The following is a 12,973-nucleotide window of genomic DNA, read 5'->3' as shown; positions in this document are numbered from 1 at the left end:
TCAGAGTTCGTACGTGATTTGAAGTTTGTATGTGCTTTGTCTCTAGGGGCCACCGTAAATATACTTTTATTTATTCACTCCACATAAAATGTAATAAATAAATCATATAATACAAAAATCAACTATTCACATTTCAACTTTTAACTATTTAAATTTTCAGCTTTTTCCTTTTACAAATTTAAAGTGAAACAACACAAAACCCTGCAAACCACAACACAATTAAATATAAATTAAAATATGAAAACAAAAATAACATGCATATTCTCTGTCATATGGGCCCGCATGAATAAACTTTCTGAATCCTTTATCATCTGCAACTGAAAATAGTTGTGGATGATTACTATACCTTTCTAATGTGACGCTGTTGTCCCTGGCTTTCTTTCTCTCCCTCTGGCTCTGTTCCTGTGCTACTGAGTGTAACTACCGCCCCTCCCCCCTCTGCCCAGCGTAAAGCACAAGGCTCGCGTGCGGAGTGAAGCAGAAAAAAAGTGCGAGAGAGAGGCTGAGAGAAAGAAAAAAAAAACCCACGTGACGGCTCGCGTCGTTCACGTCAAAGATCCGGCTCTAAGAGCCATTTCGTTCGCGAACGACCCATCACTAACAGAGAGACCATATTTCTCCTATATTGGCTTCCCCTCACTGGCTCCCTGTTAAATCCAGAATAGTTTGAATAACTGCAGATTAATAACATCAGATGAGCTCGATGCTGTTACCTCTCTTTAGGGCAGCGCTGACCCGCGGGTGGAGCAATAGTTGGTCGCAGTTCATCCCGCTGCTGACCTCCGTCCGTCCGACTGTGTGTTTGTTTACATCAAAAGCGCCACTGCATCGAAAATAACCCGCCGAACGAGAAACGTCATCAGGCGGCGCCGGGTGGTACCGTTCAACACAGTCTGGGGGGAGGAGCAGGGTTATTTCTGGGTCAAAAGAAGTCGAACCGGGTTTGTTTCATTGAGTCGAATCCAGAAAATATAACGTATTGGTGACATGATAACAGTTACATTCATTCAGGGTTTAATTATTAGGATTCAAATGCTTTCCTTTCCAAACCCACGTCACCAACTCATGACCCGTGCCTATTGAGTAACGTCACTCCAGCGCGTCACAGGAAGAAAACAAACTGCGATCTGAAAACAGTCAGTGATCAATAACTGATTAATAACCGTTATTAGCAGCCAATAAGGTGACCGGATGTGTTCTGGGACGGAACACAGTTTCTAACGGACCAGACTCTGAAGTTCTCCCGGTGAGTGGATCCAGATCTCTGGTAGAGGAGCTCCCCGGTCCCGGTGTTTCAGGTTAGCCGATTATATTTGTTTACATGTTCCAGGTGCAGCATCCGATGCTGATTAAAAATATTTAAATAAAGTTAGAGAAAAAAAAACTCTGACTGGACTTGAACCTTTGTTTTTATGACATAAATCACAAACCGACATTTTCCTGCTAACGCCATTGAGCAGCTCAGCGGGAGTCTGAGTTCACTTGCAAACACCTGCTGCTGATATGGTGACAGGCCGGTGCTGGTCTGGGCATCAGGAAGCTGGTGATCCACTGGCAGGTGGAGGTGGGTGAGCTTCTGGTGGAACATGTCTGGGATGATGGTGTTGAAGGCCAAACTGAAACCCATGAACAGTATCTGGCGTGTGTCTCAGGTTGGTCGAGGTGATGCAGAATGTAGTGCAGACCCATAGTGACTGCATCGGATCGGCTGACCCGTTTGCCCAGTAGGCAACTTAGAGAGAACAGCCATCTTGATTTTAACATCAGGATAACAGCAACTTACCATCTTAGTGTTTCAATTTCTTCAAAATTAACAATAAAGGGCTCTGGTGTAACACAACCATGCATTCAAGTGAGGAAATATCCCTTTCCATTTACGGCAATCTATCAAAAATTAAGCAGAGTCTTCTTAACTCACAGCTTCCATGTTCTCTTCCATGTGTTGCATAAGGAGGCAAGCCAAAGGGTAAATGGCCTGCATTTGTATAGCGCTTTTCTAGTCCTTAAGGACCCCAAAGCGCTTTACACTACATTCAGTCATTCACCCATTCATTTACACACTGGGGATGGCAAGCTACATTGTAGCCACAGCTGCCCTGGGGCGCACTGACAGAGGCGAGGCTGCCGGACACAGGCGTCACCGGGCCACCACTAGTAGGCAAACATGGGGTTAGTATCTTGCCCAAGGATATTTGGCACGTAGCCAGGAGGCAGCCTGGGATCGAACCACCGACCTTCTGATTAGTGGCTGACCTGCTCTGCCACCTGAGCTACAGCCACCCTACAGTCAGTCTGCAGTCACAGGTGGATGAAGGTGGGGGTGAAAGTGAATCAGGGATCTGCTCTGAGCTCTTTCTTGTTTGCAGTAGTAATGGACACACTGAGAGATGAGGTCAGGCTGTGGTCACTGTGGATGATAATGTCTGCAGATGACACTGTGACCTAAGGTGAGATTAGGGAGCAGGTGGAGGAGAGCCTGGAAAGGTGGAGGTATGAAAGAGTAGAAGCAAGATAGAATACATGAGTGTGAATGAGAGGGAGACAAGTAGGAAGGTGAACATGGAGCAGCAGAGGTAGTGGTAGAGGGTCATCCATGTAGTGAAGGAGGACATGCAGAGGGTTGGTGTGACATAGGAGGAGATGAAGACATATGACTGGCTGAAATGTTGTATGAGTCATCATCAGTGAGTGTACAGTGGAGCTATCCTACACATGACAGTGACTTGTTTCCTGTGCTGACCTTGTCATGTGAAAGTTTAATATTTAACCGGTCTCTCCACCTCAGGGACTGCTGACCTCTGACCTCCACCATGAGCTCCCGGGTGTGCAGGACCTGCGGGGGGTCTGACATTGACGTGGACCAGGCTCGTGGCAGCGCCGTGTGCACCAGCTGTGGTTCGGTTCTGGAGGACAACATCATCGTGTCCGAGGTCCAGTTTGTGGAGGGAAGCGGAGGCGTGTCATCCGCCGTGGGACAGTTTGTGTCTGCTGATGGTGAGACGCCAACAGAGGCAGGTTGGGGTGGTTTAGGGTGAAACAGGAAGGGCTGGTTATCAATCCGCAGCATCAGCAAGTTTCAGAGACCATGTGAGTTTGCTGAAGTCCATCCAGGTTTCACAGATACACCTCAAGCAGGCTTCGGACGTCTCTCTGACCAGTTCAGGTAATTTAATTAGTGCCACGTTTTAGAAGAAAACATCATGAGAAACAAGTCGCCGTGTCTCAAAGCTTCTCATCCAGAATCAGAAACATGTCCACCTGAGCATTCCCCTCGTGGTAATTAATTGATGTCCATCACCCCATGATGCATTGAGTATTCTTCAGTCACTATGTGTTAATAGACCTCTCTGCACCGAAGCATACTTGTTATTAATCTCTGTCTCTCTTCCATAGCATGTCTTTTATCCTGTCTTCCTTCTCTCACCCCAAGTGGTCACGGCAGATGGCCACCCCTCCCTGAGCCTGGTTCTGCCGGAGGTTTCTTCCTGTTGAAAGGGAGTTTTTCATTCCCACTGTCACCAAAGTGCTCACTCATAGGGGGTTATATGATTGTTGGTTTTTTCTCTGTATGTATTATTGTAGGGTCTGCCTTACAATATAAAGTGCCTTGAGCCGACTGTTGTTGTGATTTTGCGTTATATAAATACAATTGAATTGAATTTTTAAAGTCAGTAAACATGTTTGCTATACAATCATTCCACCCTAGAATGAACACTCAACTCTGACTTCATGCCTGTGATGAGTGTCTAACACTAACCTGTCTTTACCCAAAATCCTCTGCAGCAACTACAGTGACCTTTGGTCAAAGTCCTCTGAACAGCTGTCTTTCTGTCTGCCCATCAGGTCCCGTTAAAGCGCCACTTCTTGGTTCTGGTTTCCACACCAGCGTTGGTAAAGAGTCGCGAGCCCAGACACTTCAGAATGGTGAGTCCTTTGACTGTTTGGGGGAAGGGTGTCCAGGTGAGCCACAGGTGTAACGAGCCTGTGTGTGTGCAGGTAAGCGTCAGATCCAGCAGCTGGGCAGTCAGTTGCAGCTCAACCAGCACTGCCTCGACACCGCCTTCAACTTCTTCAAGCTAGTCGTCAGCAAACACCTGACCCGGGGCCGCAAGACAGAGCATGTCATCGCTGCCTGCCTCTACCTTGTGTGCCGCACTGAGGGCACGCCACGTATCCTAGCAACCACTCTGACCCACTGAGCATGTGCAAATTGCCGAGACAAACCCGAACTCTGAAACCGCGATGGCCTACAGTCGGTTTACATGCAGCCAGGTGAACCACTGAACTGGTTTCCTCACCTGTAGCTCAGCTGTGCAGCTCATCTCCTCTTTTAAAACTATGAGAGGAGAAAGACATCGGATTTTCATCAGCTGCAGGTGGATGTAGGTTTGTCACAGGAACTGATCCATCAGCGGTACATTCAGGTGTCCATCACCTCAATGTGCTGCAGATGTTCTGCTGTTTAAGGTGATCAGAAACACCTGGAACCAGTGATTTACAATTTTAAATCAAACACAAACTTGATAAAAACACAGTTAGAGGTTACAGGCTTCATTCTGACCTTTCATCTCCATACCTTCAGCTGGTTTTCCTTAGACAAGCCTCAGACATGCTGCTGGACCTCAGCGATCTGCTGCAGGTAAGACCAAGCCTCAGGTACTACTCAGTGGACTCTGTGGTGTCATTCAGGTGTGACCTCTATGCTGTGTGTCCAGGTAAATGTCTACATCTTGGGAAAGACCTTCCTGCTGCTGGCTCGTGAGCTCTGCATCAATGCTCCCGCCATTGGTGAGCTATTTACTCATTGTATTTATTTAAAGCACACAACACTGGAAAAACAGAGAATGCAGTCTTACACATGTGCAACATGTGCTGACATCCAGAAAAAAAACTGTAACTAAAAAAAAAACCCCAAAAAAAACACCAATCACATTTATCAGTTTCAACTATATATTTTTTGTCTGCAATGCTTTTCTACTGAATACAGGCTTGAAATAATTTGTTGTTGCATTCATATTTTTAATTTCCGTTTTACACATGTGACCTTGAACACAACAAGTAAAATTCATCATCCACAGCACAAAAAAAGCTGAAAATCCCCCTCAGTGTGAGACCACATAGCCACATCTAGTGGCAGCAGCAGAAAACTACAACCTCCTTTATTCATTTTCTCAAATATTCAGGAGACTTTAATATACACCAAACACTTCTAAAAACCTGACAGCCAATCAGCTCTCAGGTCCACGGCATTGTTCAATCAGCTGCCAATTTCCAATTGCCAGGTCCGTTGATTGAATCTGAGCTCCAGGCTCCGACTTCCTGCCTGTTGGCTTGAGTCCTTGGGTCCAGGTTCCAGTTCAACAGTAGAAGATGAGCTCTGGGATCTGCCCCCCCTGCACCCCAGTGCCATTGGTACTGTCTGATGAGCACTGAAACTGGAAGGTCACTTTCTCACACTGCACTTCAGTCATCCCCTCCTGGCCAAAGTAACTCAGCTCGTTTCCGTCCAGGACGGCACTGACCGTGTAGAAGGTGTCCTGCTCTACCTGCACCGGGTGCTCAAACCACACCGGGAAGGTGGTGCTTGACCCATCTGACAGAAACTTGTTGAGATTCTGGGCTAGAACGGTTCCCTGCCTCTTCAATTCAATCCTCACAACGTACTCTGCCTTCCCACCACTGGAACCGTACAGACCAAGTCCAGCTACAAAAATCCTGCGATCCACGGCAAACTGGATGCTATCACAGCGCCCCCTGTAGCGCCACTGGTTGCTGCGGTAGGCTGAGGATTGGAAGCGGTGGCACCTCTGTGGCAGTAGCCCCGCCCGCTTCACAGTGGGGAATTCCAGCCTGGGTTTGTTGGTAGCAGTGAACCACAGAAAGACATCGTGGGCCTCTTTGAGCGTCAGTACATCCGACTGCGCTGCCCCATCTGCAAACTCCTGCAGTGTCATGGAAGGGAATCGGACCAGGTACAGGGCCTTACCAAGCACTGTGCGTTGATTCCTGGGGTTCACTGTCAAGCCCTGCCGCCGACACTCTGCCGCCGCCCAGCACAGCAGTGCCTGAAACACCACGATCTCGCGGGTGTTGAGCGTTTCTCTCTGCAGGATTATCTCCAGCGTGAGCAAGTCGATCTCACAGAAACCTTCAGAGCGCAGAGCGAGTTCGGCCTGAGCGTCGATCACCTCCCAGCAGTGCTGTGTCAGTTCCGGCTCCTCAAACAGCCGGCTCTGAGACAGCAGCACACAGGCATTCTTTGCCTCAAGGCTCGTCTCCAAGAAGGCTACGCAGGCCCTCGCCAGAGCAGGGACAATATACTTCTTAGCAGCATATAGCGTGGCGAGCACGGTATCAGCCTCCAACTCAATCTCATCGCTGTACATGTACCTGAGATAGAGAAAATGGTAGGATGAGGTCATGTTTCGACAAAAATTGTACAACACACAGCATCCATAGCTGACTGTAGTGGGTTTGTGTACCACCACAGTGGAGCAGAAACAGAAGTTACCTCAATGTTATCAACATGATGGATCGTGAAATCTGGTCTGTGGTCCCTTTTCTCGAGCTACACCATAAACTACAACGCCTGCCTTACTCTCCTGTCCCTTCAACCAAATCCTGCTTCAAGAAACGAAATCACTGGAGCTGAACTTCTTCTGCCCAGCCCACGGTGTCTACAGTCTTCAAGCACCTCCCACCACAAACTTCCACCCTACCTCAGATCCTGCCACAGAGCACTTTTCAATTTGGTCGAAACACTAATGGCGGTACTCAGATCTGCACTGAAAAAGATTTCATGGTCACCATATTAACTCTGGTTTCCTGATGTTCTGTTACATTATTTCATGTTTTTATTGTAAGTGTTCAGGATACTAACAAATAAAACTTTTTATGTTTTGTAATCATTATTTTTCTGTCAGACAACTTTTTCTCAGATTGTAGTTCTGTGAAGCCTGTGCCTCCCTGATTCCATTGCTATCCTAGCCTTTATCCTTCTATCCTAGCCCAATGAGGCACACTAGAAAGGCAGCTGTAGCTCCACATGAGGCAGAATGCAAAGCTGGGGGTCATCCGAGTGAAGGAGACTACTTTCAGGACTCTGCTTGCTGCTAATTCACTAACAGTGGGCCTGGTCTTGACTTCTGACTCACTTTAAGAGGATGAGAAAAGCAGCCGGCTCAACATCAGGGATCTGGATCACAGACTGTTCCTCTGCCAGATCTCCATAAAACATGGCTCCAAACACCGAGCTGCCCACCGCCAGGACGTACTGCAACACAAAGGAATCCATTAGAATCTGGACCACAGCATCAAACCGTATGCTCTGGATCAAAGTGTCAGTGGGAACAGGTTCTGTACCTTATGAGCAGGCACTGTCTGAGTCTCTCCTGAAGAACCGACAATGAAGTGGACATCAGCCATCTGCTCATTGTTGAACATCAGAGCGTTCCTGCAGCCACACAACATAATCAACAGACAACAGCAAAGAACAAGGACAACAACAGACTCGGGTTAGCACATCACATTTCTTAGTAGCACAGTAATTGTGTTGCTAGCGCTAACTTAGCCAAAAATGCAGATTGATGATAAAGCTGAATGTATGCAGACCCCAGCCCAGCAGCCAGAGCCTGAACTTCAACACATGAGGACATGCTGGAATGGCAGGACTGCTCAGAAGTCCTGCCATTAATTAATGCTTCAATCTTAAATATGGTCAACCTATCTCTATTAATCAGCTATGTACCACAAGCCTTCAAGCTGGTAGTAGTTAAACCGTTGCCTAAAACGCCATTTCTGGACCCACCGGTGTTAGCTAATTATAAGCCAATCCCCAACCTTCCTTTCATATTGAAAATTCTTGAAAGAGTAGTTGTCAAACAACTAACACATCAACTGCAGAGAAATGGCTTATTTGAAGAGTTTCAGTCAGTTTTCAGAGCTCATCGCACCACAGAAACAGCTTTAGTGAAGGTTACAATTGATGAGGATTCTGTTATCATCAAGAGACATAGCATACATTTTCACTGCTATGCAGATGACACAGCTTTATCTATCCATGAAACTGGATAACATTACATTACCAGCCGTTCACAGCAGATGGTCACCCCTCTGTGAGCCTGGTTTTGCTAGAGGTTTGTTCCTGTTAAAAGGGAATTTTTTCTTCCCACTGTCACCAAAGCACTTACTCATAGGGGGTCATATGATTAATGGGGTTTTCTCTTTCTTTTTTGTGCAACTAGATGTTGCAATCCCATATCAGGGTTTGTAACATCTGGTCACTTTACTTAAACAATATAAAGCACCTTAAGGCAACAGTTGTTGTTTTAGGGCTGTAAAATTAACATTGAATTGAATTGGATGGGGCTTTGTGTTGGGGCTGTGTTAGCAACAAACATTTTAATGTCCTTTAGATGAAAAAGAAGCAATGTCTGCATAGTCAATTTGTTGTCCTCTTATTGTTGCTGTTTATCTCTCTGACTGCTTGTTGTTGTTGGTGGTGGGGTTTTTTTTTACCTTTCTCTGAGGGTGGGGTGGGAAGCTTGCCAGCTGTCTGTTTCCTCCGGGTTCCCGTCATTGTTATTTGGCTGTGAGGCGGCAATGCCGCTGTCTCCACAGATGTCTTCGGCAGCCAGCTGCAGGTCGCTCACCTGAATGAAGCTCTTCTTCACCTCCAGAACCTCCACCTCCTCGCCTTGAGGGAGACTGGTGGAGAACAGCTCGGCTGCCATGTCCTCCTCAGAAAGCGGGCAGAGTCAGCAGTCACAGCATCGCAGCCTGCTGTGGGTCAGAGAGAGCGGGATGTTATGATCCACAGAGATTATAATCCAGATTATTTGACAGTAGAGCGTCTCCTTTGTCCTAAAGCACAGACACCTGACAGCAGCTGCAGGCTCATCATAATCTGGATTATCTGATTACTGACATAATTTATCTGAGGGTGTCCAGGTGTGTTTACCTAGGCGGTCCGTAATGCTTCACCTGTCTGCGCTGCGGTCATTGAGCTCTGATCACTAACATGGATCCAGCTAATAAACAGTATCTAACCCGCAGAGGTCTGGATACAGCAGACCGCTGTTATTATTAACATCAGTGTGGCCCAGAAGGCCACGCCCACCACATCTGTTTATCTTCAGTATAGCGAGCGAACAGGAGATCGGGTCTCTGTCCGGTAACAATCGATCATCACTAATCACAGCTCAGAGTCCCGATCACGTCCCAGATTCTCAGCGTTGGACCTGTTGCGCGTGTCATGGAGCTTTGGTATGCGGGTTACCTGTGTGACGTCTGCCGTCCCCGCGTCCTTCCGTCGTAAACGTTAAAAACGAGCAGATCGCTGCAGCCTGCCTCCGGCCGCCATCTTAGACTGTAGTACCGCCTTCACCACCGCTCCGCACTGCAAGAGGGCAGCAGAGCGCGGGAAAAGAACGTAGCCATCGAGCAACCGCAAACGTTTCCATGGACACCAAACACGGAAGTGTGTCCGTATGTTTATGTTTGCTACGTACAGTGTGTTTGTTTCCATGGTGATGTCTGTGTCCAAGCCACTGTTATAAAGAAAAAAAAAATACTATGCGTGTTAACAAGCAGTCTCTCTCACTCACACACACACACACGGAAATGCAGCTTCTGAGTGCAGAAGCGGCTCAGTGGACGCTGAACGCTGGGATAGTGTGAACACAACTCACGTGCGGTGTAATTTCAGTAACCTTGGTGATTATTGAGGGTTTGCAGTCATGAGGGGAATCTCCCACATAGTGTCTGCAGTCTCTGATATGATGTGTGATCAGTGTAACTCACAGCTAACTTACAGAGCCCTGATGCGGATTCAATCATTCAGGTAAAGAAATCCCAGAAAGCTGATTCAGTTCTGGACTTAACAGTCCACAGTAAATGTAGTGGGCGGAGCTGGACACAAGGCCTTTAACTTAAGTTGAAGAGGTGTTTGAATTACTGATTGATTACTGTTTCTGCTGATGCCACAACAAAAAAGGGATCTTTTGCCTGCTGATGAACTTTGACCCTGTGTGGCCACATTTATTAACATTGAAGCACTCCTTCCCCTCCTCAGACCCCTGTCTGTACATTCCTCGCTTTGCGCACATGTTGGAGTTTGGGGCGAAGACTCATGAGGTTTCCATGACGGCTCTTCGTCTTGTACAGAGGATGAAGAGGGACTGGATGCACACAGGACGCCGACCCTCTGGACTCTGTGGAGCAGGTGCAACCTGGAATTTGTCACTATAGCAACAAACGTCAGCGGCAATGTGCATGAAGCAGACATTAACACTCCTTCTCTTCCTCCTCCTCAGCACTCCTGGTAGCAGCTCGGATGCATAAGTTTCGGCGTTCAGTGAAGGACGTGATTGGCGTGGTGAAGGTCTGCCAGACCACGCTGAGGAAGAGGTGAGCCCCACAAACACCTGAGTACACCTGACCCCCACCAAAACAGGAAGCAGATCTCAGCGCCTTTTCCTCCCTGCAGGTTAACTGAGTTTGAGGACACGCCCACCAGTCAGCTGACCATTGATGAGTTCATGAGAGTAGATCTGGAGCAGGAGTGCGACCCCCCCTCATTCACTGCTGCACAGCACAAAGCCAAAATGCAGCAGGTACATCTTTGTCTCTAATTGGCTGCAGCAGCTAGGTGTCCAATTAGCTAACCAGTCTGTGCTTCCTGGTTTCTTGCAGTTAGAGCAGGAGCTGGCTAAGAAACTGGACGAGGTCGAAGGTCAGTTTGTCCTTTTTACCTGGGTGGGCTGCCTCAGGTGAGAGGGGGTGACGTATTGAATCTTTGAATCACAGTGCGTTTCCTGTCATCATCAGGAGAGATCAGCTGCTACAAAGACGAGATTGAAACCGAGCTGGAGAAGAGTCGGCCCAAACTCAGAGGAATCTACGCCGCTTACACCAAAGAAGTTGGTCAGTTCTTTGGGTTACCTGACTGTCTCACCATGCCCACACAGTCACTCAGCTGCTCCCACCTTTTCTGTTTTCAGACCCCGAGGACAACGGCGAGGTTTTGTCAATGCCATCCGAGCCCGAGGAGGTTGAGAGCGAAGACGTGGAATTACAAGCGGCCACCCACCACCTGACTGAGGACTTCCTGTGTCAGGTGATCCAGGAGGAGGAGGGACATGGCATGAAGGGAGATCGGGAGGCAGAGCCAGAGAAGGAGTCGATGGGACCACACCGTCAGGCTGCCTCTCTGACCTCCATTCTGGGACAACTGCCGAGCGCCGCCAGCCTGAGCCTCCAGCAGACTTTCCAGACCTTGGACACATCAGGGGGTGACGAGAAAGATCTTGGTGAGGATAACAACTGTAACAGAATGGTGACATCACCATTAGATCATAGGGCAGTTAGAAATCAAGCTCTGCGTTTACCTTCAGGTGACCACCCACAGAGCGAGGAGCTGGACCTAGAAGGTATTGATGATCAAGAGATCGATAAGGTCAGTTCACAGTTCTACAGGTACAAAGATACCTGAGCAACTTTTACTGTGAAAGGACCCAACTGCACGTGCTCTTTTCTGATTGGCCTGTTCTGTGTTATACAGTACATTCTAAATGAGAAGGAGGTTCAGGTGAAGACGGAGCTGTGGATGAAGCAGAACGCCGAATACCTGAAGGAGCAGAAAGGTGCTCATCAGCAATCGTTGATGGGTGTTATTGATTACTGATTCTGATTGATTTGTTTTTGTGTTTCCAGAGAAACAGGAGCGGATAAACAAAGAGAAGGAGGAGGGCACCTACAAGGAGAAGGTGAGTGAAACCAGCATCCACTCAAGAGCCTCACCTGAAGCTCCACCCACCCAATCTGTGACCCCATGTGGTGAATATTTTGTCAGAAGAAGAAGAAGTCTAAGAAGCAAGACCAGATCGAGGCATTGACAGCGGGCGAGGCGATTGAAAGAATGTTAGAGAAGAAGAAGATCTCCAGTAAGATCAACTACGACGTCCTTAGAGATCTTAACCGAGGAACAGGAAGTCCGACCAGGTCCCCCGACCACACCCCCGATACCACCGTAGCACGAAAACGACTCAACCGCCGCCGGCGCAGGAAGACCAGTGACAGTAACCAAGACCTCGCAGCCAACACTAGTATTATGGGCAAGAGGTATCTCAACTGATCTGATCTCTCAATAACCTGTCATCAGTAATGAATATTCTTCAACCTGTCCTCCACGTTATCCTGATGTTCTCTCTCCTGCTCTTTCAGGTTCCGCCACCTCATTTCCTCCACACCAAAGAAGAAAACAGCTCATCAGGTGCGCATCCTCCTTGCTTGTCTCACCTGTGTGTCCTTTCTCACCTCGTACCTGTTACTCCCTCTTACCTGGTCTACCTGATGTTAATCTTTCAGGTAGAGAGAACAGTCTCAGTGGTTACAGAAACAGAAACACCAGCAGAGACTGAGTCCAACCCACCCCCTGACTCTGCAGCAGAAACAAGCCCCACCCTCCCAACTGCTCCATCCCCCATGGAGGAGGAAGAGGAAGAGGAGGAGGAGGCAGAGGAGGAGTGTGTTAGCGCTCTGCAGCTGGTGGGAGGTTAGTCCAGACTTTTATTCTCAAAATCATTACAGTAACATTGATTGATTTCATTGATTTATTGATTTGTGTCATTCAGATTACGGTTGTGATGCTGATGAGGAGGAGATCTTTTAACTCCGCCTGTTGACCTTTGACCCCACTGAAGAAACTCCATCCAGGCTCCAGAGCCAAGGCAGCTGATCCATATCTCACAGATCAATAACCAGTGTCAAGGGAATGAGTTACTGATTATTTGCGCTTTAATTGATCCGTGATCATTTTTATTGATCCTCCTACTGAGGTTTTTAGACGCTTTTGTATTGACGTTAAAACCAGCTGTGTGTGTATGTAATTGTTTGTGTTTGTTGATCCTGTATTTCAATACAAACAAACAAACAATAAGACAAACATTCCTTCACAATAAAGAAATTGACAATG

At 47.6% G+C, this 12,973-nt stretch overlaps 3 protein-coding genes across 7 annotated transcripts in view; 1 reads left to right on the top strand and 2 right to left on the bottom strand.

Moving 5' to 3' along the window:
* xrcc3 (X-ray repair complementing 3) overlaps positions 1-1,198 on the bottom strand; it is a 20,797-nt gene extending 19,599 nt beyond the window's left edge. The window contains exon 1 of the mRNA XM_006793394.3: positions 714-1,198. Within this exon, the coding sequence (XP_006793457.1) occupies positions 714-768 (55 nt within the window). The 5' untranslated portion in view covers positions 769-1,198. The remainder of the gene's footprint in view (positions 1-713) is intronic.
* LOC102778616 (transcription factor IIIB 90 kDa subunit-like) lies at positions 855-12,973 on the top strand. Of its 4 annotated transcripts, none has more exons than XM_035908916.2 (19): positions 855-1,298; positions 2,786-2,994; positions 3,844-3,924; positions 3,997-4,170; positions 4,608-4,639; positions 4,716-4,788; positions 10,073-10,222; positions 10,314-10,407; positions 10,487-10,613; positions 10,693-10,732; positions 10,828-10,923; positions 11,001-11,309; positions 11,394-11,455; positions 11,561-11,642; positions 11,713-11,765; positions 11,855-12,120; positions 12,223-12,271; positions 12,367-12,553; positions 12,633-12,973. In XM_035908916.2, the coding sequence occupies exons 2-19, from the start codon at positions 2,811-2,813 to the stop codon at positions 12,668-12,670; spliced, it is 2,097 nt and encodes a 698-aa protein (XP_035764809.1). In that variant the 5' UTR covers positions 855-1,298; positions 2,786-2,810; the 3' UTR covers positions 12,671-12,973. The 4 variants fall into 4 exon arrangements, with proteins under 4 accessions (XP_035764809.1, XP_006793455.1, XP_087708728.1 ...); XM_006793392.3 differs by having other exon boundaries at positions 11,852-12,120; XM_087852602.1 differs by having other exon boundaries at positions 855-1,246; positions 11,001-11,455; positions 11,852-12,120.
* Positions 4,763-9,447, bottom strand: LOC102778137 (BTB/POZ domain-containing protein 6-B-like). 2 transcript variants are annotated; one of them, XM_006793390.3, is made up of 5 exons: positions 9,278-9,447; positions 8,518-8,781; positions 7,363-7,453; positions 7,155-7,273; positions 4,763-6,390 (listed from the first exon to the last, which is right to left on the bottom strand). In XM_006793390.3, the coding sequence occupies exons 2-5, from the start codon at positions 8,730-8,732 to the stop codon at positions 5,358-5,360; spliced, it is 1,458 nt and encodes a 485-aa protein (XP_006793453.1). In that variant the 5' UTR covers positions 8,733-8,781; positions 9,278-9,447; the 3' UTR covers positions 4,763-5,357. The 2 variants fall into 2 exon arrangements, with proteins under 2 accessions (XP_006793453.1, XP_006793454.1); XM_006793391.3 differs by lacking the exon at positions 9,278-9,447 and adding an exon at positions 8,960-9,250.

This window comes from Neolamprologus brichardi, chromosome 15 (assembly GCF_056152115.1).
Source record: "Neolamprologus brichardi isolate AB-2024 chromosome 15, ASM5615211v1, whole genome shotgun sequence".
Classification (NCBI taxonomy): Eukaryota; Metazoa; Chordata; class Actinopteri; order Cichliformes; family Cichlidae; genus Neolamprologus; species Neolamprologus brichardi.
This window is presented reverse-complemented; position numbering and strand designations above follow the sequence as displayed.